General features: G+C 37.3%; 1 protein-coding gene across 4 annotated transcripts in view; it reads left to right on the forward strand.

Annotated features, from left to right (window-relative positions):
- The window catches only part of HDAC9 (histone deacetylase 9), an 847,690-nt gene that overhangs the window by 793,959 nt on the left and 34,724 nt on the right, over nucleotides 1–19,007 (forward strand). For all 4 annotated transcript variants that reach the window (XM_081102525.1, XM_081102526.1, XM_081102528.1 and 1 more), the window contains one exon: nucleotides 7,042–7,126. In XM_081102525.1, coding sequence (XP_080958651.1) covers nucleotides 7,042–7,126 — 85 coding nt within the window. The remainder of the gene's footprint in view (nucleotides 1–7,041; nucleotides 7,127–19,007) is intronic.

The raw sequence follows: 19,007 nt of genomic DNA on the forward strand, positions 1-19,007 counted from the left end.
TCATTACTCAAATTCTGTGTATTAGCTACTCAAATTTGAGTTCAGTGACATCACATTGTAGCCTGAAATAGGCCATGGTGGGAATATTTACACCATAGAAATCAGCAAATACTACAAATTACAGCTATTTTTTAAATAGCCAGCTGTTAAACATTTACCAGCACATCACTGCTACATGATGTGAAACAGCTCTTCTTAGCACAAAAATCAACATTTGGAAAAGAGTATAGTACAAATCTTTCTACTAAACAAAAAAATAAGGAAAAACAGTTTTAAAACATGCAAATTAGTAGATTAAAGAACAGAAAATTAAAAAAGCAAATGAGGACAAGAAAACCAAAATCAAAGAAAATGAAACATGAGGACTTAACCAAGTTTGGGTATTAAATTTAAACTTATTTGTAAAAATAGGGACAAGGAAGCAAGATTTTGGCACATAAAATGAACTAGCCTTCCTTATAACAATTGATGTCGAAACTATGGACATTATGTTAGGAAACTATACATATAGCACTGAGCAAATTTCCTTTCAATGTTCCTGAAACTTCTATTTAACATATACCTTTCTATATATATACTATTTCCCTAACTTAACTGTGTAGGTTGAAATTTTTTCTAATTATATTGCATACCCTCAATCTTACCTCAGTGCTTAAACAAAAATATTGATAGTCTGAATTACCCAACTAATTGGATTTATTATTTTCTTTCCAATAGACCATTATGCCCACTTCTTTTTTACCTTTAAATTCAATTTTTATTATTTAGCTAGTTATTGCCATTGGTATTTAAGTATCCCATTTCTTCCAAACTTTCCATAGTTATGTGCCGTGGAAACTATGGGATACTATTTGGAATGGAGGCACTTTCTCACAGTCTTTCTTCGTCATTCAATGGCTGATATATTGTGTAACCTACAATTCTCCAAGGTGTGGTAGTTTGGGGTAAAACTCAACTAATAGAAAAATAACCATAGTAGTAATCTCAGAGTCTAGCCCACTTGCCTCACTTATTTTATTCAAGGAATTTTCATTCAATATCCAAGGTGAGCTGAATGGCCATGACTGTACGCTTTGCTTCTTGGTCTTCTTGGTACTCGCATAAGACTTGTTAGATTTATGTCACTCTTCTTGGCTAGATATGTTTCTTTATTGCAATGTGATGTAACCCTTCATCATCCACATGTACGTAGGCTGCAGACAGAATCAATATGAATAATCTCAGTAGTCTGTCAGTATCATAACTTTGTTACCAATACAATCCACCCTGATTTACTCTTTCCCCCCAATCTATTTGTTCAAGGATTTTAGTGACTTCAAATGAACAAAAAGGGATTATTTTGAGAATGACTCATGAATCACAATATGGATAAAATTATAACCAGATCTACTTAAGCAATCAAATTAAACATATACAATTAATTGCAGACCTCTCTAAGACAATTATTTAAATGGAAGTTGAGTTTTAACCACCAAGCCCTCCTCACTAGGGAATTTATAATAGTTCATTAACATGGAGGGTCAGGTCTATATTGCAATCTGTTTCCCTTATCCTCTTGGTCTTGATCATCATATTCTTCCAAAGTTCCACAATATCTTTGATCCTGACAACTGAAATTTTCTGATTTTTTTTCTGAGTTGCTTTGCATGTTGTAGGAGGACTTTCAGTTCCCTTTGTAAGTGAATGTGTTCCCTGTATATAAGAATATAACTATTGTGGTTCTTGCTGCAAAACTTGTAATCTCACTTTGTTCTTAGAGGCACCATAAAATAGTGGAAATAACATAGACTCAAGAACTAGACTTAGTTTCCCTATTCCCTATGTCAGAAAATACTGTCTCTCTTAAAATTAGTTTTAGTTATAAAATGTAATATTCATATGGAAAAATGTATGACATAAATGTACACTCCAATGCAGGGGTCCTCAAACTTTTTAAACAGGGGTCCAGTTCTCTGTCCCTCAGACATTCCACACTTGTGCACTGCGGGCCCGGGATGAGTCAGCTGCTAAGCAGGACAGGGAGCTGCGGCAAAAACACCCGGCAGGCCAGGTAAATGTTTTCGGCGAGCCGCATGTGGCCCGTGGGCTGTAGTTTGAGGACCGCTGCTCCAATGAAATATTGTAAATAGAGCTCATATACAGCCATCAATTAGGTCAAGAAATAGAATAATATCTGCACCTCAATAGACCCTATATCCCCTTTCCTAACAAATACTCCATTTCTCATTTTTGAAAGTAATCAATTTTCTGATTTCTAACTAAAGATTTTAATTGACCTGTTCTAGGACTTTATATGCAATAAATCACAAAATATATATCCCTTTGCATCTGACTTCTTTGGCTCAACATTATGTTTGTGAGATTCACCCATGTTGTTGTAGCTAGCTATCTAGTTCATTCATTTTCATTGTTAATATAGCATTCCATTTCATAAAAAGAATCTCTAGGAAAATGTCACAATTTATATCTATTCTACTTTTGACAGTTATAGGGAATTTTTTCCAGTTTGGGGCCATTATGTACAATGATGTGATTGACTTTTTTTTGGAGGGGGGGAGGGGGAGACCAGCATAATGCTGATATCCAAAACTGAAAAAAAAAATTATAAGAAAAGAGTATTACAGGAAAATATTTATCATAAGCGTAGGAGTTAAAGCCCTAAACAACGTAGTGTTAGTAGTTCATTAATATCTTAAAAGCCCATAACAAAATTGGGTTTAGACCAGTATGTAACATATTAACATTGTGAATTAAGTCATTGTAATTCACCACATTAAGAGAACCAAGAAGAAATATAATCATTTCAATAGATGTTTAAACATCAGTTGAAAGCATGATGAACTATTTTTGGAAAAGTAGAAATAATAGGAAGTTTTATTAACTTGATAAAGCTTACCTACAAATCTATAGTGTGCATCAGACTTAAAGGTGAAATATTGGGATTTTTTCTTTGAAATAAAAAAACAATACAAAAATGCCCACTCTAGCTGCTTCTTGTCACCACTGAACTGGTGGTCCTAACAGTGCAAATAGGGTAAGAAAAATAAATTAAAAACATAAGGGTTGGAAAGGAATTAAACCTCTTATTATTCACAGATTATATAATCGTGTATATAGAAAATCTATACAAAATTATTGGTATATACATTAGAATTAAGTTTATCGCAATTGAGGGTCAATTTAAAATCAATTAAAACTAAAATAATCATTAAAACATTAATTAAAAATCAATTATATTCATTTAAAAATGAATTATCACTATTGTTCTTGCTAGTTTTTCACCCTAAAACCATGCCTTGATAAAAGCAGGCAACCAGGAGGAAGAATCTATTTCATTTGGGCTTGTAAACGACAGAGTGCAGAATAAAGGCTACTTCTTCCATGTTTTCTTTCAGTTAATTCTTCCTTCATTCATTCTACATTTTTTAAAAAATGCCTATTGTATACCAGGCTCTATATTTGCCTTTCAATGTCTCACAAAGAAGTAGAGAATGGCAGACATGGCTGACTATAATATAATGTGTTTAGTAGAGTAAACAATATTTGAGACATGGGTGAAAGCAGTTTGCCCATCAAAGACTTTAAGGGAAAATTTCACAGAGCAGGCAATGATGCAAAAAGTTATCACCAATTCAGACAAGGATGGGAAAAAATAGAAACCAAAGGGAATGGAATATAAATAGATGTATAGAAGTGTGAATATACTTGGCCTATTTGGGAAACACAGTATAAAAGCTAACATGGTTAATTAATAGATCTTTTGTTTGGTTGATGTATACATCTATTCTCATGTATCTGTTATATTTACAAGATCTCTGTATAGCTTCTTTTTGTCTTGTTCTGAGTCATGAATTAGAGTTGATTTTCATGTCTCAGAAGTACAGATTGAATTTTAAAACTCTTATTCAAGAGCTTCTTTAAGGACATTCACTACTTATTTCCCTAAATACATCTTAGCCAAAATTATTTTTTTTAAATCCTCACTGAGGATATTTTTTACTGATTTGAGAGATGAGAGAGAGAGAGAGAGAGAGAGAGAGAGAGAGAGAGAGAGAGAGAGAGAGAGAAACATCAATGTAAGAGAGAAACATCTCTTACCTGTACCTGCCCCAACAGGGGATCAAACCTGCAGCTGAGGTATGTGCTCTGACCATGAATCCAACCCACAAACTTTTGGTATATGGGATGATGCTCCAACAAACTGAGCAATCTGGCCAAGGCTAAAATGATTTTGATGATATAAAGAATCTGAAAATTACTTATTCAAAACATGATCGTCAAATTTTATGATGTTTTAAAATAGCTGTAATATGTAGAAATTACAGGATATGTACAACTTAACAAACATCCGAATTTTATGAATATATGATTGCAACTTTTTGTAAAAGATGTAGAAAAAGAAACTTCCCTGACACAGCCTGAAATTTTGTATAAAGAATTGCTGTAACTAATGGTTATAATTAAGCTTTAGATACAATAAAGCTGAATAAGCACTTTATGTGACAAGAGGTTATGTTGAAATTATTTAATGTTTCTTATAACTCCATGATAATTATTATTACATGATGAAATTGCTCAACAAACTCTTACTGACATTGATTAGGCTTAGTAGCCAAATTTTTTGCTATATCTTACTGGCCAAACTAAATATACAACCCAGCTTTACTGGATATTCTTATTTTTGCTCCAAATTTATAAAAAGATTATTTACTTAATATCATTTCATTACAGTTAGTTATTAGATTACTAATAATGACCAATATGCATAAATATTTATTAAATAGGTGCTTTAATCAAATGTTTCTAGTGCTTATAATTATGAATGATTAAATCAACAAACTCTAGAAAAGACAACTCGATTTGCAAAGTCCTTCTATGCAAGGTTTTAATTTAAGAAAACAGACTCGAAATTCTGCTTGCCTTCTTGCCAACTGAGAGTACTACCCATTGCCTTCTCCACAGAACTACCCAAGAAAAAATAAAGAACCTACACTGAGAATTTTCTGAATTCAGCTCTGTGTATATATTCCTTCAAAATGAAACAAATTGGAGCAATTTACTGAAGGTTAAATCCCCTAAATGACATCCACTGAAAACACATTGGGCAGTGGTTTGGGAGGCTTAAATTATCAATTTAATTGCCTTAATTCTCTAGGTTGCTTTTATAAGTAGACACAACTTTATCGAATCTGATGATTCTGAATTGGGGGTTTAGGGTTGTTTGTATATTTACTCTCAACTCCCTGAGTCACATTTACTTGCTATATGCCCCAAGCCTTATAAATAGATTTTAAACCAGAAGCGAGGTTTTTACATTAATGATCTGTCTGTGGCTTTCTTTCTACCAGCCAGCATCTTTCAATCTGTCAGCCTTTTAACCCCAAAATCACAGGAAAGGTTTTGGAAGAACTAAGATTACTGATAGCACCTTGTGATTTAGTTCTTCAACATTTGAACATAGAATGATGTTTCAAAACAATTCATTAAGGATGCCTACCTAATTTCTATTAAGAATTGTCACAAAGGTCTGAGACAGAAATGAAAGGAAAGATGATGTATGAGGAAGGTAGCTCAACCCTGTCTGATTCTTGAGTAAGAGCTTTCTGAGTAGTTTTTCTGAATTAAGAGGTTTTAAGTAGGATAACATATTCTTGAAGACACAATCTGAAAAACCAGATTTTTACAAAATGATGTTAACACGTCTGAAGTGTTTGAGATTGCAGAGCCTTTTGCTGAACACTCTGTTGTTTTCTTTTCCTCTTGCCAAACTGTATTGCAAATAAACCTTTTGATGTTGTAAAGGTTTTTCTTTGTCAGCTAAGAAAAACACTCTGGAAAGTTCTATTTAGTGAATTTACCCGTGTATAAATATCCCTGAGCTAGTCTGCTATCCTGTGGCATCTGGAAGAAAGGTGCTATTGTCTTAGATTCCATGATTGAAGTTTAGAATAATCAATTCAGAAAGACCCTGGGGAGAAGATCCACTCACAGATGCCGTGGAAACTTGGAATCCTGAGGCTTTTCCTTTTTTCTACATTATCAGGACATAGAAGAGTTCATGCTTCCCCACAACGTCTAGTGACAATGGTTCCCGTTCATTCCATTTGATTGTTTGACCCTTAAGTTGTATTTGAGACCACTAACTTTAGATTTTCTAAGAAAACTCCTTTTTTGTTAATCCCCATGTTACTATGACGTTTCTGGTGTTCTGGGTCACAGTAGCTAGATGGCTATTCTGGTTGCAAACTCTCTGGCTGTGCAGTTTCTGCCGCTACACACTAAGCTACATCACCAAGGTATTTCCAAGGATGCATCATCAGAATCCGTTCTGCCAAAGCACTCCATAAATGATTCAGAGCTCCTCTTCGTTTCTTGCAAAGCAACGTATTTTGAGCTTCTCCATGAAAAATCAGTGTAATTCCAGAAGATCGTGATAGATTTGCAAGAGAGGAATTTGTCCACATAGACATCTGCACAGTTGTGAATACGGTGGACACTTAAGTGTACAGTTATTTGACCTTTGGTTTTATTTGAACATTTACTCTAACACTTGTTCACTGGCAATTGAACAACAGCAGCTGTGTCTCATGGTGTTCTACTGTGAAGTTTTCAAAAAAGTATAAGGTGATTAGATATAAAAACACTGCAAAACTATGGATAGTAGACTACCCACTTTTTGCCTACTGCAACTTCCTATAGTTTCCTTTGCCAGGCCCAGCTGCCTAGATGTTGGAATTTGGCTTGTGAGGAACTTACAAAAATTACACAAATAACTCAGAATTTTAATGAATAATACACAGACATGCACCTGCTTCAGGGACTTCATAGATTAGTCTGGTGACCAATAGAAAAGCCATTTGGAATTCAATTGCATGGCTGCAAAACAGAGAATAAAACTGGCTACACTCTTAGGAGTGAAATCAGAAAAATGTTAACTAGTTCTTGGAGCAATTTTTTTTAAGTTGTTTCAATCGCTTTGCTTCTGTCTGACCTACTGTAGTCCGAATATGCTGCTCATATTATCACCTACTGTTCTTGCAGCTGGAGCCGCTTGCCGAAGACACTCTCCACCAAACTCCGAACATGAATGCTGTTACTTCTTTACAGAAGATCATTGAAATTCAAAGTATGTCTTAAAGGTTTTTTTTTTAATTTGTAATCGCATATAACCCATTAAACATATATTGCGAACTTGAGCATATGAACAGCACATTTGAGTTTCTCACATAGGAGAAACATACTTAGAGTTATTATAATCTGCACATGTTATGCATGCATACCTAAGTGTGTTACTGCCTTGCTCTTTATATGGCAATCTTATCTTACAGTGATATGTAACTCAGAGACTCTAGATTTAGAATATTTCTTTTTCTCATATTTCAAAGTACTTGGATTTTTCTATTATTAGCACTAAGCATCCACCAGAACATTCAAAATAGTATAAAAACTGGTCATATGGCCCAGTCTTAACTAAGATAAGGTCTTTCCTAATAATGTTGAAATTCAGCAACCATTTACTGGTTTTAGGTTTGGCAAGAGGGGAGAAATTAATGAGAAAGCCTCACTATTAGAAAATCCAACTAAACAAAGCAGGGAATGTAAGAGATTTTATTACTACCAGTTCCCTTTACTGCTGTTACTTTTTTTTTTTTTTTGCTTTGCTTGTTTTTTTAAAATTTATTTTTATTGCTTAAAATATTACAAAGAGTAGTACATTTGTCTCCTTTTTTTCCCCCTTGACCTTCCCCCAGCCTCCCCTACCCCCCCCCCCCAGTGTCTTGTGTCCATTGGTTATGCTTATATGCATGCACACAAATCCTTTGGTTGATCTCTTACCCCTCCCAACCCTCCCCAGCCTTCCTGCTGTAGTTTGACAGTCTGTTTAATGCTGTTCTGCCTCTGTATCTATTTTTGTTCATCAGTTTATAATGGTCTTTATTATCCATAAATGAGTGAGATCATGTGGTATTTTTCTTTCATTGACTGGCTTATTTCACTTAGCATAATGCTCTCCAGTTCCATCCATGCTGTTGCAAATGATAAGAATTCCTTCTTTTTTATAGCAGGATAGTATTCAATTGTGTAGATGTACCACAGTTTTCTAATTCATTCATCCATTGATGGGCGCTTAGGTTGTTCCAAATCTTAGCTATGGTAAATTGTGCTGCTATGAACATAGGGATGCATATATCCTTTCTGATTGGAGTTTCTGGTTTCTTGGTATATATTCCTAGCAGTGGGAAAAATGGGTCAAATGGGAGTTCCATTTTTAACTTTTGGGAGAACATATTTGCCAATGTTATCACAGATAAGGGTTTAATCTCCAACATTTATAGGGAACTCATACAACTTAACAAAAGAAAGATAAATAATCCAATCAAAAAATGGGCAAAGGACCTAAATAGACACTTTTCAAAAGAGGACACTCAGAAAGCCAAGAGACATATGAAAACATGCTCCAAGTCACTAATCATCCGAGAGATGCAAATCAAAACAACAATGAGGTACCATCTCACACCTGTCAGAATGGCTATCATCAACAAATCAAAAAACAACAAGTGCTGGAGAGGATGCGGAGAAAAAGGAACACTCGTGCACTGCTGGTGGGAATGCAGACTGGTGCAGCCACTATGCTGTTACTTTTTAAGAGTTACATTTTTTCGATAATAACATGCATGAGTGTGAACATGCGCACATACACACCCATTGAAATAAAGCACAAATCAACACAAGTTAGTATGAAGAGGAAAACCAAGGGCAAAATTAAATGTGAAGGAGGATCAGGAAAACCCTCAGCTTGGCTACTGTCCTGTAGAAGCATTTATTAACCACCACTGGAAAAGCTACAATCCAGCCATCTCTCCGAGCCCTTGTCTTTGCTTGCTCAGTAGTAATTTGGAGATGTGAGTGTGATTGGGATTCTATAGTATCCATACAGCTGATTCTGTGACTATTTACAAATCATGCCATACAGACACTGAACATAATTTCCCACCTTACTTAATTCATTCATGCCCGGATTGAGGACCAGAAGTACTCAGTAAATATTTACTGACTTTATATTATAACTGGAATAAACTCTAAATTTCAAAGATTTTCAGAGTGCAGACTAATAATCATTCAAATGCTAGGAACCAAAGCCTCTGAGAGAAGGCTGGGATAAAGGAACTGGCACAGATGAAGAAGGAAAGGCTGGGAAAGGTTTCATAAGCTTGAATACAAATTACACTGACTTGCCTCATTTCCACTGAGGGTGGATTTAGAGGCCCTATTATGTTAGTCCAGATATCAAGGAAAGGAATCTTGAAGTGATAGTCTTCTCACACTCATCCACCCCCAATCTAATGTCTCCTTTAGGTCATCAATCAAGTAGTACAAAAACACCTAGCTTTTGTTTTGTTTTTTAATATAGTTTATTGATTTCAAAGAGGAAGGGAGAAGGAGAGAGAGATAAAACATCAATGAGAGAGAATAATTAGCTGCCTCTTGCAGGCCCCCTACTGGGAATTGAGCCCCCAACCTGAGCATGTGCCCTGACTGGGAATCAAACCATGACCTCCTGGTTCATAGGTCAACGCTCAACCACTGAGTCACACTAGCTGGGCAACATCTAGTTTTAATGCATATTATTCTCATTTATTCTGAGCATTCTTTTGCTATTATACACACAGATTATTAAACATTATTGTTCCTCTGTATAGTCTAATCATATCATTTTCAATAAGCATTCTTGAGTACTTATTACATGTGGATACATGATAAATTGATCAGTTATCAAGGCCAGAGGGGTTATGAAAAGGAAAAAGACAAAGTTTCTGGCACCAGAGGGTTCACAACCCAGTGAGTGAGGGACACAGCCATAGATCATTCTACTGCAGGATCATGAAGTGCACGAAGATCAAGGAGGTGGAGCAGTCCCCTTCCTAAGCCCCTTTCAGCTGGGAAGAGAGGCACTACAGAGTGAGGGGGGTTCAAGGAAGGTTCAAGGAAGACTTCTTGGCAGTGATCGAGCCTGAGCTTGATCTTAAAGACTGAGCAGAATTTTGTTCAGATGAAGAAAGAGTGAATGTTGTGAAAGGAGTAACAGAAGCCAAGGACTCTATTTTCGATGGGTGTGAAAAACCATAATGAATCATCATCTACATCTTTAGAAACTGTACTGTTGCCTTTCGTATTGGATATAATTTCCTAGTAATGGAGTGAATTTTTCCCTTTCACCACTGGCATGTTCAAGTGTCATATGCAGCCTGCACCAGCCAAACAAACCTGTTCGACTCTTGAAAAGAATTCAATCAACTATGAAAAGTTGCTGTATGAGAATTCTGCAACTGTAGATTCTGACTCTGTCTCCTGCTCCATAAGGTCATACCACCCAACACTGACCATTTCCCCCATTTAAAAATCCATCTCCTCCAAAACTCCTATTGAGGATTCAGCCCGGCGCTTGTTAATTTAATACTTCCATAAACTCTCAGCCCTAACATGGTGGGTTTCAATTAGTGTTATTTTTATTATAAATTTTTCTATCATCTGAGTTTTTGGATATTTTGCAGCCTGTTAGTTGTGGTTCCTTAATTCGATGGTGATCATGGGGAGGGCAGGAATCATATCTCCTCACCCCTGCATGTACCTGCAGTATGGATTGGCTGCAGGGAGGAGGTTGAAGTGCATGGGAGCCCGGGAATTGAGTGTAGGCTGGTTTTAGTAGGAAGGATTTGAATAACTAAGTCTTCAAGGCTCTCAGGAAATAAAACTTGTTTTAAAGGGAGCTTTTGAAGAATTCTTCCTTCTGAGTCATGGATATATGGTATAAATGGATACAGTTGTTGGCTACTCAGCAACCTTATCTTCCTTACTTTTACCCAAAAGAAGCCTCCAGGTACCATGCAACTCAGAAGAAGATGAACTTATGCCTCCAGGAGAGCTGTCCTTAGTGTAAGGCTAAACTAGTCGTTGATTAACAGGGACCAGTCAGATTAAACAAAAACTTAAACAGTAATTGGTTAAGATTGGGTATATGACCCAATTCTGGCCAGTGAGAATCAGGGCTGGCTTCACCAATGCTCAACCTGTGCAATCACATAAGCCCCACACGGACAAGGGTTCTATGCATGGGCTAATGCTATCATTGTTGCTGCCTTGAATGTCTTACTGAGCTCTGAATAAGGGAACACATTTTCATTTTGCACTGGGGCCCCATCAATCATGTAACCAGTTCTGATGAAAATCAAGGTGCTGGTGACACACAAAAAAAATATTTCCATAAAAGACTGATAGTAACATCACCACAAGGAGAAGGAACTGAATGGTAGGTTGAGGTTTAAAGTGAAAGGCAAGCACAATGTAATAGCCCTCTCTTGCCATTGAGGACACGGGGTGAAGATCAGTACAGAGAAAGTGCTTTGGTGCTGTGGCTTTGACCATGGTGGGACACATTTTTATGTGGATCTATGGAATTGTGTTTCTTTGGGCTGCTCTTCCAGAGTAAAGAAAAAGAACAGGGCTGTGTCAAGTCCACAGAGAAATAAAATACAATGGGTATTTCAGAGTTGGAAGTGTCATAATGGCTTGGGAAATTAAAACTGTGGACTCCTGGGTGAGTAAACAATGCTGGATTTCTTTACAAAATCTAAAGTTGCACTTTTATTTTTCTCTATTTTATAACCCACTCTTGCTTTTATTTTTCTCTATTTTATAACCCACTCTTTCATTTCAAATATTCCAGTAGGACTCTGGGAGCTTGATCAGGCTCCCACTTTCCCCTTTGGTGGGAAAGGTAGTCAGGACTAGCTATATAATTTGTGGTTCCCAATGCAAAACGAAAATGTGGTAATGCTTCTTTGTTAAAAAAAATGTTAATAATTTCATGACGGTAACAGCAGACAGAGTACTGAACCACGCATGGGGCCCTTCTGAGTACGGGGCCTTTGGGGACTGGACTGTCCTGGTTGCCGGTTTATGGAGTCAGCCTTCAAGGTAGCCTTTGTTGAACAAGGAGACCCTCCTCTTCACATATGTCTCGAGCGTCACACAGGTGCCTCCTTTTAACTTTAGGAGGTGTTTGAATTTCAGCCCACCTCCTAGCCTAGGTTCTGAAGGATTCTTTTGTGCTGCAGTTCGGGACTACAGTATCAGGAAACTATGTAGATGTTAAGAAGCCAGCCTTGTAGCATGTGGGAAACATTCAGGCAAGTTCCTAGATAGCCTTGTCCCAAGGCAGACAGCAAGGTGCTGACAGGCTGTATGCGGATTTCTCTTTGAGAACTGAGCCCCCCAGCTGAGGGTATGCAGGTGCGGGAGGCTGTGATTAGCATTGGCCCTTTGCCTGGCCACACGTATGTGAGTATTTTGCAGCAGGATTATCACTGTTGTCCTGTCCTTGTTTATGTTACTCGGTTTGCCGAGAAGAAAAGGTCTTACAAAACACAAACAACAAGGCAAACATTTCTCCTGACAGGCAGAGACCCCAACCAACAGGTGAGTGTCTGGTTCCATCTCAAGATGATAGGTGTATGCAAACACCAACCATAGTTGAGATGACAAAGTCTTCCGCCTTATTCCTATTTCAAGATTTAACTCAGATTTTTATCCCTTTTGGGAAGCCCTCCCTGAATCCCCCTTCATCTCTATTCTACATTAGGTACAGTTCCTGTGTGTTTCCATGGCAGAGATTCTTTGTTTATTGTTTTTAATCTTTAAATTAAAAAAAAAAAAGAAACAGTTCACACTCACTATGATTTTGTACTAGTTTCAAGACTCTTTGTTTTTAATTGTCATATCCTTTGCATGGTGCCTGGCACATAGTAGGTGCTCTGCAAAATGAATTAATGAATCAGTCAGTCTGTCAATGTTTGCCACATTTTTTCCACTAAAGCCCAGACTAGTATTTTAACTAACCTAAGGTAATTATATTCCCGGGCTAGCCCATGCAGAATGGGAGGATTTAAAAGAGCAGGCAAAATTCCTGAAAGCCCATTTCTTCTCTTTCCTTCACAAAGTTTCTAAGTTAGGAAGAACATGAATTATTTGTGAGGTACTATTTCCATGGCTAAGCATGGAGGTAACAGTTCTCCAAGCTGAATCTAGTAGTTGGCTGGCTGGCTGTCACCACTAGCAGTGATGCCATGGATGAGTCAACCTAGAGTAGGATAAAGGCCCCTGATGTATATGTTTCCATTCCTGAAACCCATTCTAACAAAATACAGAATCCATTCAACTCTTCCTTTTTTGACATGCCATGGTGAGAAGCAGGGTTCCCAAATTCCATTTTTCACACCAGTGTTGGTCCATGATAACATGTTCACGAATTTTAGAGGTGAAGAACCATGAAGTAAGTTTTCTATAAAACTAAACTAACTTAGTTTGCAATACTATAATTTTAAGTCCTATAAACATATAAGGAATGATATTCATCTGTGAAGCCCCAGAATATGAAAACCACAAGTGCAGAGCCATGGTTTCCCTTTATCTATTTAAGTTTTTAGTAAGAAGAGTACTCCTGTTAAGTGTCAACCAATTTTTGTAAACTTCTGTGTGAGAATAGTGATAATCACAGTATCCTTTGATTTGTGGATCAAGAAAATATATGTATGTAAGGATATGAGGATTCTTTTAAGGTTTTACTGCAACCCTCCAGTGGTTTGCAGCTGATAAGTGGAAAAGCACAAGTGTAGAGGATTTTAAAATTATATGAATTCTAATATAATCCTCTCCTCCTCTCATCAACCCTATGACAATGAGCAAGCCACTTACCTTTTCTGAGGACTTACAAGAGGAATGACGTGGCATATTACTATACTGCTTTTCTAAGTTGGTGTTACTGTGGCAAAAAAAAATGGCAAATAAGAAACAGAATTATGAAAGAACAGTAGGAATGTCCCCCCTTCATTCCACTTTTATCTTTTTCCCACTCTAGGGATTCTTCCCTTGTTTAGTGGGTTGGGTCTTCTTAGAATTCCTATTTATGCTAGCCATAACAAAATAGTGACCCAGGCCAGAATGGGAAAGGGACAGTATTTACAATGTCATTGCATGTTCATGTCAGACTTCTGCATAAATTGAGGAACAAACTTGATGTCACCTGTATGTGAAATTTATCATTATGCTAATTGCCTCTCATTTCTTTAAACACATACATACAGTATTATTTAGGGCAATGAGAGGTGAATTTATGTCCTCTGAATTTATCCAACTTCTGAAACCAGTAGGAAAAGTCATATGATTGTCTCATTGCAGGAGAATATACCATGTGACTATGTAATTGACTATAAGGTAGTCAGTTATTCACATGATTCAGGCACCTACACTGTGCAGAGCATACCCTTTCATGCATCCTAAAGAAATAAAAATAAGATCATATTTTCTCTGGGACATCAGAAGTAATTATGATACCTACTCCTTTTCAGAACTATGTGGAATTTATGTTTTACATATGTGTTATTGAGGAATGACTTCTTCCTCCTTCTTCTTGTTGAAATTATTTTTCTCTTTCTCCTCTTACTTCTCCCCCACTTCCTTCCTTTTCTCATTTTCTTCCTTGTCCTCCGCCTCCCATTATTGTAATATTATAATATCTGCTGTTCTGAAACTATCCTTAGAAGTAACAACTGTTGCTAGAAAAGATCAAATAAATGTAAATATTGTTGATTCCATTTCTACTCTCTTTTCAGTGAGAGATAACTAGCCAGAAAAATAAAATACAAACAGTACTGATGATATTTTAGAGTGGCTAATCAGAGTAGGTGCTATCCAATTCTCTTGGTGATGAAGATATCTAGATGGCAATTAAGCGAGGAGGGGGGGAGGAAGCTATGAAAGTGAGATAAGACTTGCTCTAAAGATAACAACTGTCTTTTTATGTGAAATGCCACCCTTAGCCATCTCCTCCCATTTCTATAATGCTGCCTACCTACCCCCTTCCCAGGGAGAAGGAGCATTTACATCAGACAATCCAGGAGAGCATCCAGATTGTTTCTAGGCTGAAAGGAATTTGTATACATCTCTTGTTGTGGGGAAATTGTCCAATATTTTGACCTCATGGGGCTATGCACACAGTTCAAAGGGCTGTTCCCCAGATTGCAACATGTGCTGCATAAATCATCTCACAAACTTTACTAGCTTCTTGACTCCACACCCAAAGGCTAATCCACACTCAATGTTTCCTCTCCCTTTTTGTCCCTTCCTCTTTCATTTTTGTTTTCTATCTTTTTGTAGTCCCTTTTCCAATCCCCTCTCCTTTCTGTTGAGATCCATGGAAGAGCAAATACACCCACAATGTAGGAAGCGGGCTTTTAGCGCATAAGGATTTGAGGTTCCATGTCAAACAGTGAAGAACATGATGAAACTTGAATTTCTAACAATTTCTGTGCCTGCAGTCAGGACAGGGGATGCAGCAGGGCTTATTGTCAGATGTGAGCAGTTTAATTAAGAGTAGAAATGGCAAGGTACGGTAATTAATTGGCGTGGAAATCATGAATGATTTCTAGGGCTTGGACAACTGAGTAGATGGTGGGGTCACCTGCTGGGAGAGAGAACAGTGGAGGGAGGAAAGTGAAGGGGTTGTTAGACTTAAGAAAAGGAAACCCTTTTGGTTGAAAGGCTTAAAAGTTCGGGGTGGGGAGGGGACATCATCCTAAACCTCAGTTGTTCACTGCAGTGAAGTTGTGGAGGGACACTGGATGAAATGATTTACATGATGCAAACCCTGTAAGCTGTTAGCAAATAATAAAATCGCAAGTATTGAATGCTTTCAATGTAAGCACGTTTGTTAATATAAAATGAACTTACTTAATTTTCTCAGCAACTCTGTGGGATAGATATTGTTTTTTTCTCATTTGCAGCCAAGTAAACTGAGGCACATCTACACTCATTAACTCCCCCCTAACTTAAGCAGTTAACAAGTGACTTAAGCTGTCAGTTGGACATTCCCTGAGGGCTCCTGGACTGCAAGAGGGCGCAGGTCGGGCTGAGGGACCCCTCCCCCCATGTACACGAATTTCATGCACCGGGCCTCTAGTTATGTTATAATATTTTGCAAATTAATGTGTTCCTTTTGCAATTACTGTGTACACTTTCCCCCCATTTCTTCCAAAAGTGGTGTGTTTATTTTAAAACATCAATTTTAATGAAGATTTGGAGTTTGGAAAGTTCTGGTTAATTGAGGGTTAGCCACAGCCCATTTTAGAAGGGCAGTACCAAATTACAAGGAGCCATGGAGTTATGGATCCACTTTGGAGCTCCTTATAAACTTGCAAAATACATCTAATCACAAAAAAATGCAAGGATTGGCAGAACTTCAAATCCCTGCCCTGTTGAGTTTAAAACCCTGACTGTTGTCAGGTGTGAGCTGCTATTTGTCATGGATTCTTTGGCTTTAGACAGAGGCCTTGACGTTGCAGCCCTGGGCCAGGCAGACCTTCATTGAAGAAAAGCAGTGTTAGACATTTTCCCACTATTAACCCCGCCAACCCTTCTTGTATCAGAGCCAGGTCAAACTTGTACACATGGCTTTTCAAAAGTTGGTTTTGAGCTTCTAATTAACCATACTCTTGAAATGTTGAAACTCTGATTATTGTTTGGTGGAGCCCTAATACTAGAATGTACCCGAATAAAAAAGGGAAATCTGCAATCTGCTTAGAGGCTTAACTTGTCTGGATTCTTTTTTTTTATTATTCCAACTGCATCTGTAATTATGAACTTTCTTTCACTCATGTTTCTACTAAGGCAAAACTAATCAAACCAGAGACTAAATAAAACTAAGCGTGTTTCTAGGACTGAAAACTCTTCAAGAATGCTTTGTGATTACATACTGAGCACGCATATGAGCTTCACACACATGTGATACCATTCACTGAGATAGGGCATGTTAGAGGGTCAAGTTTGGGGGAAGATCATTTGCTAGGCTATGTCTATAATTTGTAATCCTCATGCAACTTATGCATAATTAGTTTCCTCATCTGTTCATGAATACATTGGCAGATAATAGATTTGGGTCTTTTGTTGAAGGTCTTTCAGCTAGTAAGCGGTAAAACTAAGATCTGAACCCTGCTCAGGCTGTGCTGTCAGAGCTCACTTTCTTTCTACTAAAGAATGTAACTTTTCTGTTCCTACCTCACTTCACTTTTAAGAACATAGTTCCACCCAACTTCGTATTCCCAAGTATCCCAGAATAGACCATTTCTAAAACATAATTGATTTCTGCATACATTAAAACAGACTATTTTAATACATTATTGGGCTTGCTAGAATATAAGAAAATGGGAGAAAAAAAAGAAAACATCAGCTGTATTAGGGGGAGGTAAGCAGTAGCTAACATAAAAAAGCAGAGTATACTGCCCAATCGGCATGGTTGAGTGTCAACCTATGAACCAGGAGGTCACGGTTCAATTCCTGGTCAGGAAGCAGATCAATGATTCTCTCTCATCATTGATGTTTCTATCTCTCTCCCTCTGTATTCCTCTCTGAAATCAATAAAAAAATATTTTTTTAAAAAGCAGAGTATGCCTGGGACAAATGATGATATCAAAGTTGTAAATGCACCAGAAAGTTGGGGATGTGAGTTTATGGGTTCTAAAGATGAATAAAGCAGTCTACTCCTAGATTCTGGAGGAAGCAAATGCAATTCCTTTCTAGAGGAAGTATCCCTAATTTAGACCCTCAGTATACACAGAGATCAAGCTCAAAATGGTATGAGCTCAAATAAATAAATACATACGTATTTAAGTAAATGAATCAGGTCAAATACACACACACACACACACCCCACTAGGAAAAGTCAACAGAAAGGAGAAATAAGAAAATAATAAGCTTTTTTTTTTTTAAATATATTTTATTGATTTTTTACAGAGAGGAAGGGAGAGAGATAGAGAGCTAGAAACATCGATGAGAGAGAAACATCGATCAGCTGCCTCCAGCACATCTCCTACTGGGGATGTGCCCGCAACCCAGGTACATGCCCTTGACCGGAATCGAACCTGGGACCCTTCAGTCCGGAGGCCGACGCTCCATCCACTGAGCCAAACCGGTTTTGGCGAAAATAATAAGCTTTATTTGTGGGCTTAAAGCGGAGGAAGGGCACTATTTTTAAATAATGATAAGAGATTAAAAACACTCATTTACTTTCACTCTTCCATGAAACTCCAAGAAAACAATAATAAAGAGGTGTTTTGTTTTGTTTTGTTTTGTTTTTAAGATATGCACTCATAGGGAAAAAGAATGAAAAAGGAAATTTTGGGAACCTGGAGAGAAGATGACCTTCTGTTACTGTCTTAGCAAACCTGAAAAATGGAATCCTAAGATAAGGCAGGCATATCTCTGCCAGTGAGGGATACATCAGACCCATATGCCATCGAATCATTACCCTAACACCTAAGGTTTTGTATGTTATTTCATTTATTTGATCATTTATTGAAAATATATTTTTATTCATTTCAGAGAGAGGAAGGAAAAAGGAGAGAGATAGAAATATCAGTGATGAGAGAGAATCATTGATCAGCTGCCTCCTACACACACCCTATTGATCATTTCTTCTAATTCATTATCCCTTTTTTTTTTACTTTTAACTATGTCCTACTTAACAACTAACAGTTAAATTGGTTTATCATTCCACCTTTCAGTGTGCCTTCACAACTTTTCCCTTCTACTTTCCCAATAAAATCTCAATCCTGAATATATTCTACAAAGAGCTTTCTCCAACACTGAGCCTACATAAACTGGTCTGTTCAAGATTGTCATGAATCATGGTAGTTTGGCCTCCTATAAATCTATGATCACCAAACTCAGATAGGCCCATTGTAATCCTTCTGTGTTCCTAGGGTCAATTCACCTTGCCTCTCTCAAACTACTCTTTCAAACTTCACTCTCCTCAAACCTCCATCAGGCTCACCTCCCCCCACCCCCTTAATCTCAGCAGCACACCTTACGTCAAGTATAGCTATCAAACTGTTTTCTTTGAGCTGTTCACTCCCATCAACATTAAAAGACCCCCAAATCTCTCCCATCTTAAAACA

This window comes from Myotis nattereri (assembly GCF_964212035.1).
Source record: "Myotis nattereri genome assembly, chromosome: 11".
NCBI classification, from domain to species: Eukaryota; Metazoa; Chordata; class Mammalia; order Chiroptera; family Vespertilionidae; genus Myotis; species Myotis nattereri.